Source organism: Entelurus aequoreus, linkage group LG25 (assembly GCF_033978785.1).
Source record: "Entelurus aequoreus isolate RoL-2023_Sb linkage group LG25, RoL_Eaeq_v1.1, whole genome shotgun sequence".
Taxonomy (NCBI): Eukaryota; Metazoa; Chordata; class Actinopteri; order Syngnathiformes; family Syngnathidae; genus Entelurus; species Entelurus aequoreus.
The window spans coordinates 23,898,900-23,911,499 of NC_084755.1; the positions used below are offsets into that span (position 1 = coordinate 23,898,900).

General features: G+C 38.7%; 1 protein-coding gene and 1 long non-coding RNA gene across 4 annotated transcripts in view; one reads left to right on the forward strand and one right to left on the reverse strand.

Moving 5' to 3' along the window:
• luc7l3 (LUC7-like 3 pre-mRNA splicing factor) overlaps positions 1-9,200 on the reverse strand; it is a 9,390-nt gene extending 190 nt beyond the window's left edge. The window contains exons 1-11 of one of the 3 annotated variants that reach the window (XM_062037266.1): positions 8,993-9,199; positions 8,506-8,572; positions 6,244-6,283; positions 6,015-6,159; positions 5,848-5,925; positions 5,657-5,761; positions 2,795-2,956; positions 2,280-2,638; positions 2,005-2,201; positions 1,704-1,924; positions 1-437 (exon numbers count right to left, since the gene is read on the reverse strand). The exon at positions 1-437 is cut by the window's left edge and continues 186 nt beyond it. In XM_062037266.1, coding sequence (XP_061893250.1) covers positions 1,737-1,924; positions 2,005-2,201; positions 2,280-2,638; positions 2,795-2,956; positions 5,657-5,761; positions 5,848-5,925; positions 6,015-6,159; positions 6,244-6,283; positions 8,506-8,572; positions 8,993-9,091 — 1,440 coding nt within the window. In that variant the 5' untranslated portion in view covers positions 9,092-9,199 and the 3' untranslated portion in view covers positions 1-437; positions 1,704-1,736. Of the gene's footprint in view, positions 1,925-2,004; positions 2,202-2,279; positions 2,639-2,794; positions 2,957-5,656; positions 5,762-5,847; positions 5,926-6,014; positions 6,160-6,243; positions 6,284-8,505; positions 8,573-8,992 lie in introns of all 3 variants that reach the window. The other 2 variants (XM_062037265.1, XM_062037267.1) reach the window with 2 other exon arrangements.
• LOC133643008 (uncharacterized) overlaps positions 1-10,354 on the forward strand; it is a 66,408-nt gene extending 56,054 nt beyond the window's left edge. The window contains exon 4 of the long non-coding RNA XR_009824634.1: positions 10,218-10,354. This is a non-coding gene — a long non-coding RNA (uncharacterized LOC133643008). The remainder of the gene's footprint in view (positions 1-10,217) is intronic.
• The last annotated feature ends 2,246 nt before the right edge of the window (positions 10,355-12,600 follow it).

Genomic DNA, 12,600 nt, shown 5'->3' on the forward strand with positions numbered 1-12,600 from the left:
CACGCCTTGGCATTAGATTAACATTTTTACATAACTTTTTTTTTTTAATTCTTTAAAAAATGAAGTGAAGTAGGACCTGACAGATCAAAATAAACCACATGTAATGCTTTTTTAATAACTGAATGCAGAGAAAAAAAGAGCTGCTCATTCAAAAAAAACAACAACTGCCTACCAAGTTTGGTATTTTAAGTGTCTATACCCCCCGCCCCCCAAAATTAAACATTAACTGAACCACAACGACCCTCATCTAGCTATGAGATCGACACATAGACATTAAAATCAGCGTTATTTTTTCCCCTCCCTGTCTCATTTCCACATTCTTGATTTTAAATACGCATTTGTGGATCACCTTGTTTGTAAGCAGCCAAGTGTCGGGCTCAAAGTGAGGTGCGGGTGCTCTCCTCCAGTTCTTCTTCCATCGGTTATCCCAGATTCTCCTGCTGGGCAAACATGGTCATAAAAAGAGAATGTTAGCAAGGGACCTCAGCAACTGCTTTGCTAGAAACAACAAGTGAGCAGCAATAATTGAGTGTTTCTCAGAGAGCATCACACTAATAAGATTAAAAATGTCCTCCTACACATCTGACGCCTTGTCAGCGTTTGGCTGAAAATTCCTGAACATTGTCTACAAATTGGTTGACACCGCTCTGCAGTTAAATATCTTTACAGGTGTCAAAGGGGTTTGATATCACTTAGTTGCTATCAAAGTGAACAGATGTGACATACAAATGATCAGAGAGAACTACAACATAACCCTATATGGCAGATTGGTAATCAAGTGGGCGCTTTCGCTTCTATGCTTCAATGATAAAAGCTAACAACATACATACATTTCACAATCAAGCTCTCAAATTCATGTTGTTCTGACAGGCAACAGCATTCACAAAAGGATGTGGGTATAGAAAGGAGTACCTGGGGTGAGTACCTGCACAGTTTGACAGTCAGAGTATCCATGATTTTTAATTTGCCCTTTTCACATGTGGTCTCGCTCACAACACCAACGCTGTGTGAGGTGTGGAAGTCAGCTGCAAATTATGCGATAAACCCTACCCTCCAGTTAGTTAGGTATGTTAGGTTCCCCCCCGGTTACTATAACAACCCCATCCACCCACCCAGCCAAAACAAACACACACTGCATGTCATTATCAGGCACAGTAAGGAAATCCATGGCAAAGTATTCCTGTGTGTTTACATATGAGGATAAAACATTCCCCGTTATGGGTACATATAAACACACAGTAGTATTTTCAATCTAGATTAACAAGTTATTAAATGACTACTTCCAATCAGGCGAAAAAAGCAAGCAGGAAAATTGCTTGGATTCATTAATATTTTCTGCCACTTGTGTCCACATAAAGACAAACATCTTGAAGGATCAAAACCGGTACAAGACATTGGGTACCTCTGGGCATGTTTGCTCAGGGCTACACTGGCCTTTCCCTCTTGGCTTTGTGTGAATGTTTTCTACTTTCTTCTCATTCATCGAACCTAGTTCTTCGTCTTCAGTGCATACTTATGATGCACTATTCAAAAACAGGATATGGTACGTCAGACAAACATCAGCAATAAGTGAATGCAACGGCACAAAAGATGGGGGAGCGGGAAGGGTAGGAGGGTGCGTAGGTAGAGGGGCAACATGGGAGGAGTAGGGAAGTGTGTGGGGTTAGGGGAGTCAGGACGGGCGAGGACGAGGACACACTTACCTGGGTCTGATCTGAGGTCCTATCAGATCAGTTTTAATTGGACTGAGTGTCACCTTCAGAATGGAGGAGCTCTTGCTGGCCGTTAATGAGAGGAGAGGCCGAGGCAGCAGCCTCTGTCTCCATGGGCTCCGCTTCTGTTGAAGCCTTTACAGCGTCTCCTTCGCTCTCAGAGTTCTTGTCTTTCTTGGAACTGCTGCTTTTCTCTTCTGATGTTTTACGGTCTAGAAAACACACAATCAAAGAGACAGTAAAAATCTAGGGGAGTCCATTTGACACATAACAGTATAATGAGGGTTGTCACCTTTGTCCTTGGACGACCGCTCTTTGTCTCTCTCCTTGTCTCTCTCCCTATCCCTGTCCCTGCTGCGGCTACGGTGGCGGTGAGCTTTGCGCTCTGAGCTATGCGACCTCCTCCTTTCGCGGCTTCGGGAACGCCGCTTCCGGTCGGAGCGATCACGACTGCGTCTCCTTTCCCTATCCCTCTCTCTATCCCTGCTCCTGTGGGATTAGCAAAATGTAATCAAAACAGTTTCTATATCAATGTTTGACATTACAGAAGAAACCTGTACAAGTTACCTGCTGCGTCTACGGTTATCCCTGCTCCTGGATCTTCTGCGATCACGTGACCGACTCCTTTTCCTGTCTGATGCTCGGCTGGAGTGGCGGCTGTTGGAATTGCTTCGTCGTGCCCGCCGGTCTCGGTCCCTGTCTCTATCTCGGTCTCTGTCCCTCTCCTTGTCTCTGTCTTTTTCCCTCTCCTTGTCTCGCTCACGCTCCTTCTCACGTTCCCGCTCTTTCTCGCGTTCTTTCTCCCGCTCCTTCTCCTTTTCCTCCTCCTCTTTGCGCTTCTTCTCCCGCTCTTCTCGCTCACGGTCTTCTTTCTTAACAACAGGGGTTTCACCTTGGGGGTCCTCTGAGCGGCGTCGTAGCTTTTCCTGTTGGTCATTGAGTAGAAGTGCCAGTTAATTATAAGAAAATGCTCATGAATGTGTTTTAACTCATCCCCATTGATTGTAGCACTAGTAATCCTGTTCTAAATACATAATGACAGCTCTTATTACCCCCTCCTTTGTAACATGTGGCGCTGTTACCTTGAGCTCCTCCACAGTGGATTTGATCTTAGCATAGCCCATATGCTGCTTTCCCATCAAGTGGTCATCCACCCGAGACTGCGCGTCACCCACAATCAGGAAGGCCCCGCACACCTCACACACCTCCATCTGTTTCTCCTGGGCCGCAAAGCTCTCAATAGTCTGATTGGGAAGAAACACATGCGCTACATCTGTAGGGAATTGTGTCTTTGCTGCATGTCTATTGGTAACTAATGTATCTTCAGTTGTTTAAAAAAAAAGCACAACCTGTGAAGAACATCTGCAAGATGTCTAAGTTAGTGAAGTAACTAAGGAATTGACACCGATAAAAGTTTATTATATAATCTGGGTCTATATACCAACAGTTCCTGCCAAACCACTTTTCCCCAAGCAAGTCAAAGCTTTTCTTTATGTCCCTCACACAACAGAGACCCACTGGAACAAAGTGATTTGAGGGTTGTGCAAGTTGGAAAACACAGAAGTTATGATGATGCAGAGTCAAACTCTTGCTACTAAAAAATGTTGTTTTTGGTTTATACAGCAACTTATCAGTTACTTCACTGGTATTGATAAAATGAAACAGTTTGTCTTAAAACATAATTAGAATTAGGTCTACAGCTGGTATTCCAACATAAGACTTTTTCCCAGAAGTGAAAACTAGTGGTTGTCAACCAAGCTAAGATGGCTGTTGTTCAGCAAGCAGCGCGCAAACTATCTGCGTACCAAAGAGGCTTAAATCTTCCTCCAAAAAGCGGATAAGAGCAAAAAATCTAACTATGTAATGGAATACATCCCTATACTTTATCAAAAAAAGATTTGTTGAGTGATATTAGGATTACATCGGTTGCGTTCCCAGACATATGGAACAATTGTGCTCCAGATGCCATTCTCCACGACAAAGCAAAGGGAAACTTGGAAAAGCATGGAGGTCTACAACTTCTTTGTGTGGCTGCGTCAATGAAATTGGTATCAAGACTCTCCCGGATAAATATGCATCGTTTTGGCTTGGGTAAGGATGCATTTCATGATTTAACTTTGTGTCTGAGATGCCATGTTTGCTGCTGTTGCACGCATAGTTTACGAGTAGCATGTTTTTCCCAGCCTTAATCAAAATAAACTAAAGATGTCATTGTGTATGAAATATATGACTGCTGCCTTTGGTAAAGGCTCAACTCCTTTAGGTTTTGCTCACATGTCTTTTGTTTGGACACGCCAATTTGGTGCTTTTCAAAAAACTCATAGCACACGTGTTTAAGAAATACAAATAACTTCAAGATAATACTTAAATGGGAAATAGTAACCGTTAAAAGTATATCAAACAAACCTTTAACAAAGTGGTAACTGCAAACTCAACGCATTATTCGACTGCGCTCCTTTGGACTGGAGTGTGTGTTGCTTTTCTCGTTGTCGTTTCCACAATTTGAACGGTTCGTACAGCCGAAAACAACACAAATGTAGGGCATTTTTTCTTAAAGAAAGACTAAATGGCGCCTAGTACTCATTGAAAACAAAGCTTGCTTGACCACCACCGGTATTCATTGGGTGGGAGATGTGAGCCACATGTGACATCAGTAACATCCCAGCAAAAAGGTAAACTGTACATTAGCTCCACCCCTGGAAAGATACACTGCAAATATGATAGCAATGTCAAACAGGTCATTTGTTGTAGGTAGGGATGTAACGGTAAACGGTATAATGATAAACCGCGGAAAAATTCCGGACGGTTAGTAATACCATTTAATTTTTTAATTACTGTAAAACAGTAATTATTAATGCATTTTAGGCAAAACGGCTTACTTCCTAGAAACAAAGTCACAGCCTCCTTTGGCTTCGAAATCATGGCGGAGCACAACTATACAGACTTTGCGACGGACATTTTCCCTCGGAGTAAACAGAGCAAAGCGCTTGGTTTAACTTCATTTTCCCTCACTTATTTTCTGTGAAGTCTCGGCGTGTGTGTTGGAGCGCACTCCTGTTTTGAGATGACAACACATGTGTACATTACTGGAGACAGACTCATTTGTCTCACATAACAAACCATATTATTAACAAAACCACATTAACAAAAAGACAAATATTTGTATTTAAATATATGGATAACCTTTATTATAGCTTTGTTATTAGACATTACACATTACATGATGGCGTCACGTTCACTACCACCCCTTCTCTGTTTTACATTACCGGTATATAGTTAATAATCGTGATTTCAACATTGATAAAAATAATCATATTTATTATTTTGGCCATAATTGGGCAGCCTTATGTCTAAGACTAGATGCAATACATGAACACTATTTTTATCTATATGGACAAAAAGTGCAGTGACGTCTTATGGGCAACAGGTGCCATTTTTCAAAATTCTTACATTTGTTTTTATTTTTGTATCTCTTATGTCCATAAATTGCTATCTTGCCCAATTTTAACATGTATTTTATTCATCTGTTATTATTTTCTGCCATATCACTTAGTTTATAATGCTTGTGTTGCATTCAATTTCTACTTGAGGGCCATGAAACGGTGTTTTTATCTACAATAATGTTTCTTCGCGGTGTTTTTATCTACAATAATGTTTCTTCGACAAAGGAAATCATTTTGAATGTGTTGTTTGTTTTTTTATGTAAAACGTGGTTACAGGATTTCAGTTTCAGTGCAAATTTTAGCACATTTAAAAATACCGCGATAATAATGATAACCGTGATCATTTTGGTCACAATAACCGTGATAAAAAAATTTCAGACCGTGACATACCTAGTTGTAGGCTAATATTGGAATGCTATCTTTTTGTAACAAAATGAAAGGAACACTGATAAGGGACGCCATTACAGTAGCATCATTTGTGGGCTGAGTTCGATGACTCACCGAAGGGTTGGCGTTGAGCTGCTCCCTCTCTTCCTTGAGCTGCTCGACCAGCTTCATCATTCCCTGAGCCTCCTCCACACGGCCCTCAGATCCCAGCTCCTCAATCTATGCCATAGCAAATAGGAGGGATTAAACTAGTATCTTAATTGGGAAAAACTAACAAATGTTTATGTGCATTATTCACAACCAACCTGATCAACCAAATCTTCAATCTTCTCTGTGAGAACCTGAGCCTTCTCATCGTTCTTTCCTGCCGGAGGAGGAGGCTGCTGCAAGAAAGACTGCATCGTTAGTACATAACAAGCTTTTGTTTCAACACTATTGTAGGGATTACAACAGCAAAATATGAAGCACAAACCCCTGAATTCTGCTGAGCTTGAGAAAGAGCAAGGCGAGCGTGCCCTCTGCGAATGCGCCGTTCCACTTCCGCCAAAAGTGACTGCAAATAGCGCAGAAAGTCTCGCTCATAGCCCTCCTTCATGAACCGTGAGCTTTTCTCATAACTGGACGCAAAGAAAATGGTTGTACTTGATTATTATACATGAGGGAAAAAAGAAATGTGAGGGCTAAAGGCTCCTAAAACTTACATTTTCCTTAGATTTTCATCATGGATTTTCTCACAGGGGCCTGCAAAAAGAACATTTTGCAATATTAAGGACATGATATTGCACAGAGAACATTTTGCAATAATAAATAATTTGCAAAGTGCAGTTTTATACAGTAGGGCTGAGCGATAAAATCATATCAATAACATTCCATATTTTTTTCTTTCTATGTCTGAATAAACCGGAATTTGCCAAGCCGCTCTCTGGTAACCGAGCAACGCATGAAGTGATCACGAATCAAAAGGAGTGACACACTAATAGCCAATCGGGTAACAATATCAACTATCACGTTTAGTTGCACTATCTTGTCTCGGGCTTGATTCTTTGCAAGGAGTGAGAAAATAAACTAAAAATGATGCTGCAGAAAGCGAAGAAGTTGTCAATGAAACAGTACAAGTCCCCTCAATGGTATCGCTGTTTTTTTTTGGATTCTTTAAAAACTGACTGTAGTCAGACGAATGTGGACCACCTTAGCTCACCTGTAACGTCCTCGCACTTAACCTGCAAAAAAATAGTTATTCTCAGTTTTCTCTATGTTAACGTTTTCACACGTTGCGCCATTTTGTCACACTGTATTAAGCAATTCTGACATACTCCTTATTTTACACCTTAATTTTAAGAGGTTACTGGTAAAGTATGATTTCAGAATTTTGTTCCACGGTTGTTAACTTGCCTTTCCTTTTTTGTTTTGATAGCTGAGGGGATAATAATCAGAGGAATGTTACATTTTAGATACAAATATTAACATTTCATATATTTTTCTGTTGGTCATTATTGTCGGTAAGTCATAACAATATCAATATAACAGTGATGTGCAGTCAGGGCCAGCAAGGCCTTCTCTGCTGGCCTAACATAACCAGAAATCATGATCAGAATTAAAGATACAATTTATTTTTAATTTACTTTCCCTAAATATAGAAAAGTATTCATATTCTCTTCATGTCATATTATGCTCCTTACAGCGTTGTTGTTTTTAGGTTATAGAGTTTTTATCCAATCAGAATTCAGCTAGCTTATGTTGCCATGCTGTACGAAATCTGCCCGAGGCCTTAAAAATAAACAATGCAGGCTTCCGTGCGCTGTAAGTGAACGGACACAAACATTTGACAGACAGTTGCGATAGCGAATCAGATCACAAGTTGTTGTCAGTAAGGCCTTCTAGCTGGCCTAAGGCAGATATATATTGTGATGTTATGAGCGAGGTAACATAAGAACTCCATTACCCAGCATGCCACAGTAGTGAAGAGCATGCACAGTAGCCCTGTTTAGGTCGTTGAATGTAGACATGTTATGCTACATGTTATTGATGAGCACGCTGTGGAGTAAACTTTAAGAACTCAGCCAACACGACTCATCTGCATCTTTTATGATTAGACAAGACAACACATATATTTGCAAGGCCATTTTCAAGAAAGATATTTAAAGAGAAACTACATCTTGTGAGATCCACATGCCATTAGACTGTATAACTCCTCTCTGGGGGGCAGGGGGGTACTAGGATGACAGGGGATGCAAAACAATAAGTGCAATACTTTTTCATAACATGGTCACTACTGCCTAGTTTCTCTTGTTATATTCTTATTTTACTGTTATATTTTTATTCTCATTGTTGCTTTTTATTTTTATTCTTATTGTAATATTTTTCTATTTTGTTTCCATTTACACCCCCATTATTTGTGTTTTACTTTTTAAATTTGATCTCAATTCTGTACACTGCTGCTGGAATTTTAATTTTCCTGAGGGAACTCTCCTGAAGGAATCAATAAAGTACTATCTATCTATCGCTTATACGGTGTCGAATGGGATCGACAAACTGTGAGTTCCATCCATCCATGTTCTACCGCTTGTCCCTTTCGGGGTCTTGATATATTTTATTTCTTTATTTTTTCACATTTATGTTTTTTGCAATTTTTATTTTGACAGTACCACATAAGATATGAATTAATTGCAGATGCGGGTTTATTGTTTTTTAAATGCGCCCAGAAAATAACCTGTTTTGTACACTGTTGATGTGGTTAAATGCTCGGTAGTGGGTAAATGTGTCCCTGTATAGTATTTCTCCAGCAATGGTCATGTGATGACATAAATGATGGTATGTTGAGAGGTATTCATTGAAGTCGGACATCACTGAAGGCCTAGGTAGGAAAACGCACGGCCTGCCACTGCAATATAATATATATATCAAACATGTGATACACTTTTCAGTCATATCGCCCAGCCCTGGTAAACAGGTGTTGTACTTACCCAAATCAGAGCGTGTGTTTGTAAACAACTCTGCTGGACAAAAGCCACAAAGATAGTATCGACACACCTAATTGCAGAAAAGAGAATAGATTCCCTTAGTGTCATTGTTTTCAAAGGTCCCTATAATTGTGAGTTAAAATGATCACGAATGACTTAAAATGTGTAAAAAAAAAGAATAGTCTATGTACTTCTCCAATCTAGTGCACGATGCATACATACTACATTGTATGGCATTGGTTCTTCATTGTGAAGATTAGCATTGGCCTTAACAGACTCGTCCTGCGCCACACTTGCTTACAGCTGAAGGAGTGCAGGTCATAAAACATGCACTGGTGCGTCAGTTGGATTTAGTGAACTGCTTTTAAACTCCATACTTGTTGTTAACACATCTTATTACGACACATATGACCCCTGTTCCAAACACAAGTCGTGCTCGTTGTTAGCTATCAAACTCCATTCGGCTAATATTAGCAGAATGCTAACTTACGCTCTCGTCGTCCCATTTGACGTTGGAACGCTTCTCGTCCGGGGCCAAATTTCTATCCCGGCCCATTAACTCATCGAGCAATTGGGCTGCGGAAAGCATGTTTCAAGCCTTGAACTTGAAATCTTAGCGTGAAACACAACAATATATCAGGAATATCCAGTCCACACCATCTAGTACCGAAGCACATTGAATCAAAATGGCAGCCGCGCTGACGTCATCGTCAGTTAAGTAAGGGGGCCTCTGACCCGGAAGTGTAAGTGTAACAATGGAACGTAACCATTAGGGCTGTGAATCTTTGGGTGTTCCACGATTCGATTCAATATCGATTCCTGGGGTCACGATTCCATTCAAAATCGATTTTTTTTTTTCAATTCAACACGATTTTCGATTCAAAAACGATTTTTTTTCCCGATTTAAAACGATTCTCTATTCATTCAATACATAGAATTTCAGCAGGATCTACCCCAGTCTGCTGACATGCAAGCAGAGTAGTAGATTTTTGTAAAAAGCTTTTATAATTGTAAAGGACAATGTTTTATCAACTGATTGCAATAATGTAAATTTGTTTTAACTATTAAATGAACCAAAAATATGACTTATTTTATCTTTGTGAAAATATTGGACACAGTGTGCTGTCAAGCTTATGAGATGCGATGCTAGTGTAAGCCACTGTGACACTATTGCTCATTTTTATTTTATTTTTTAAATAAATGTCTAATGATAATGTCAATGAGGGATTTTTAATCACTGCTATGTTGAAATTGTAACTAATATTGATACTGTTGTTGATAATATTCATTTTTGTTTCACTACTTTTGGTTTGTTCTGTGTCGTGTTAGTTTGTGTGTCCTCTCAATTGCTCTGTTTATTGCAGTTCTGAGTGTTGCTGGGTCGGGTTTGGTTTTGGAATTGGATTGCATTGTTATGGTATTGCTGCGTATTGTTTTGTTGGATTGATTAATAAAAAAATAAAAAGTTATTTGAAAAAAAAAAATTTGATTTTTTAAAAATGAGAATCTATTCTGAATCGCACAACGTGAAAATCGCGATTCGAATTTGAATCAATTTTTCCCCATACCCCTAGTAACCATGAACACAATGCCAAACCGCTAACTGAAAACATGATGGTACGTCAAATATTGCACTATTGCTTATTTTCAAAATGTAATTTTGTTTATAGATTATTTGCAATCTGTTGTTCATCCATCCATCTTCTTCCGCTTAGCCGAGGTCGGGTCGCGGGGGCAGCAGCCTAAGCAGGGAAGCCCAGACTTCCCTCTCCCCAGCCATTTCGTCCAGCTCCTCCCGGGGGATCCCGAGGCGTTCCCAGGCCAGCCGGGAGACATAGTCTTCCCAACGTGTCCTGGTGCCCGAAACACCTCCCTAGGTAATCTGTTGTTGTGTTCCCTAATTTTGAGTGTACTGTACATAAATGAAGGTGTGTGTTGCTGAGCCCGACTTGGACATTATCTGGAGATGATGTCCTTTATTTAAAAACAAAAACATTTTCTTGAACAAAAAAGTTAGTGTTAGTTAATTATATTTATATAGCGCTTTTTCTCTAGTGACTCAAAGCACTTTACATAGTGAAACCCAATATCTAAAGTTACATTCAAACCAGTGTGGGTGGCACTGGGAGCAGGTGGGTAAAGTGTCTTGCCCAAGGACACAACGGCAGTGACTAGGATGGCGGAAGCTGGGATCGAACCAGGAACCCTCAAGTTGCTGGCACGGCCACTCTACCAACCGAGCTAAAGAAACTAAAATAAAATAAAAACAGTTACGTAGAAACTTGTATCATATTTTTTCGGAGTATAAGTCGCTCCGGAGTATAAGACGCGCGGGCCGAAAATGCATAATAAAGAAGGAAAAAAACATATAAGTCGCACTGGAGTATAAGTCGCATTTTTTTGGTGAAATTTATTTGATAAAACCCAACACCAAGAATAGACATTTGAAAGGCAATTTAAAATAAATAAAGAATAGTGAACAACAGGCTGAATAAGTGTACGTTATATGAGGCATAAATAACCAACTGAGAACGTGCCTGGTATGTTAACGTAACACATTATGGTAAGAGTCATTCAAATAACTATAACATATAGAACATGCTACACGTTTACCAAACAATCTGTCACTCCTAATCAATAAATCCCATGAAATCTTATACGTCTAGTCTCTTACGTGAATGAGCTAAATAATATTATTTGATATTTTACGGTAATGTGTTAATAATTTCACACATAAGTCGCTCCTGAGTATAAGTCGCACCCCCGGCCAAACTATGAAAAAAAACTGCGACTTATAGTCCGAAAAATACGGTAATTAATGAAATTGAGTAAAATTAACTGTTAAAGGTTAGTACTATTAGTGGACCAGCAGCACAAACAATCATGTGTGCTTCACAGACTGTGTTGTTTATGTTGATTTAATAATAATAATAATTTAAAAAAAATATATATATATATATATATATATATATATAGTTGATTGGCAACACTAAATTGGCCCTAGTGTGTGAATGTGAGTGTGAATGTTGTCTGTCTATCTGTGATGAGGTGGCGACTTGTCCAGGGTGTACCCCGCCTTCCGCCCGAATGCAGCTGAGATAGGCTCCAGCACCCCCACGACCCCAATATATATATATATATATATTTGTATATATATATATATATATATATATATATATATATATATATATATATATATATATATTGCACTATACAGTGTTATAAAACTATGATATTATTTTACTTTTAGACTTACACGATAATATAAGCAATATATGTATTTCATTTGTACAAACTAACATCCACAGACACAATGCGTTAAAAAACATGACATCGGCGAACATTTTGCACAGAAAACCTTAATTTAACAACATTAAATTATGTATAATAAATATACCTGACACAAAACAAATTCAATCAATTGTTAATCAGGCTTTCTAACCAGCAAGGCATGGCGTAGTGCAGGGGTCACCAACGCGGTGCCCGCGGGCACTAGGTAGCCCGTAAGGACCAGATGAGTAGCCCGCTGGCCTGTTCTAAAAATAGCTCAAATAGCAGCACTTACCAGTGAGCTGCCTCTATTTTTTAAATGTTATTTATTTACTAGCAAGCTGGTCTCGCTTTGCCCGGCATTTTTAATTCTAAGAGAGACAAAACTTAAATAGAATTTGAAAATCCAAGAAAATATTTTAAAGACTTGGTCTTCACTTGTTTAAATAAATTCATTATTTTTTTTACTTTGCTTCTTATAACTTTCAGAAAGACAATTTTACAGAAAAAATACAACCTTAAAAATTATTTTAGGATTTTTAAACACATATACCTTCTTACCTTTTAAATTCCTTCCTCTTCTTTCCTGACAATGTAAATCAATGTTCAAGTAAATTTAGTTTTTTTATTGTAAAGAATAATATATCAATTTTAATTTAATTCTTCATTTTAGCTTCTGTTTTTTCGACGGAAAATATTTGTGAAATATTTCTTCAAACTTATTATGATTAAAATTCAAAAAAAATATTCTGGCAAATCTAGAAAATCTGTAGAATCAAATTAAAATCTTATTTCAAAGTCTTTTGAATTTCTTTTAAAATTTTTGTT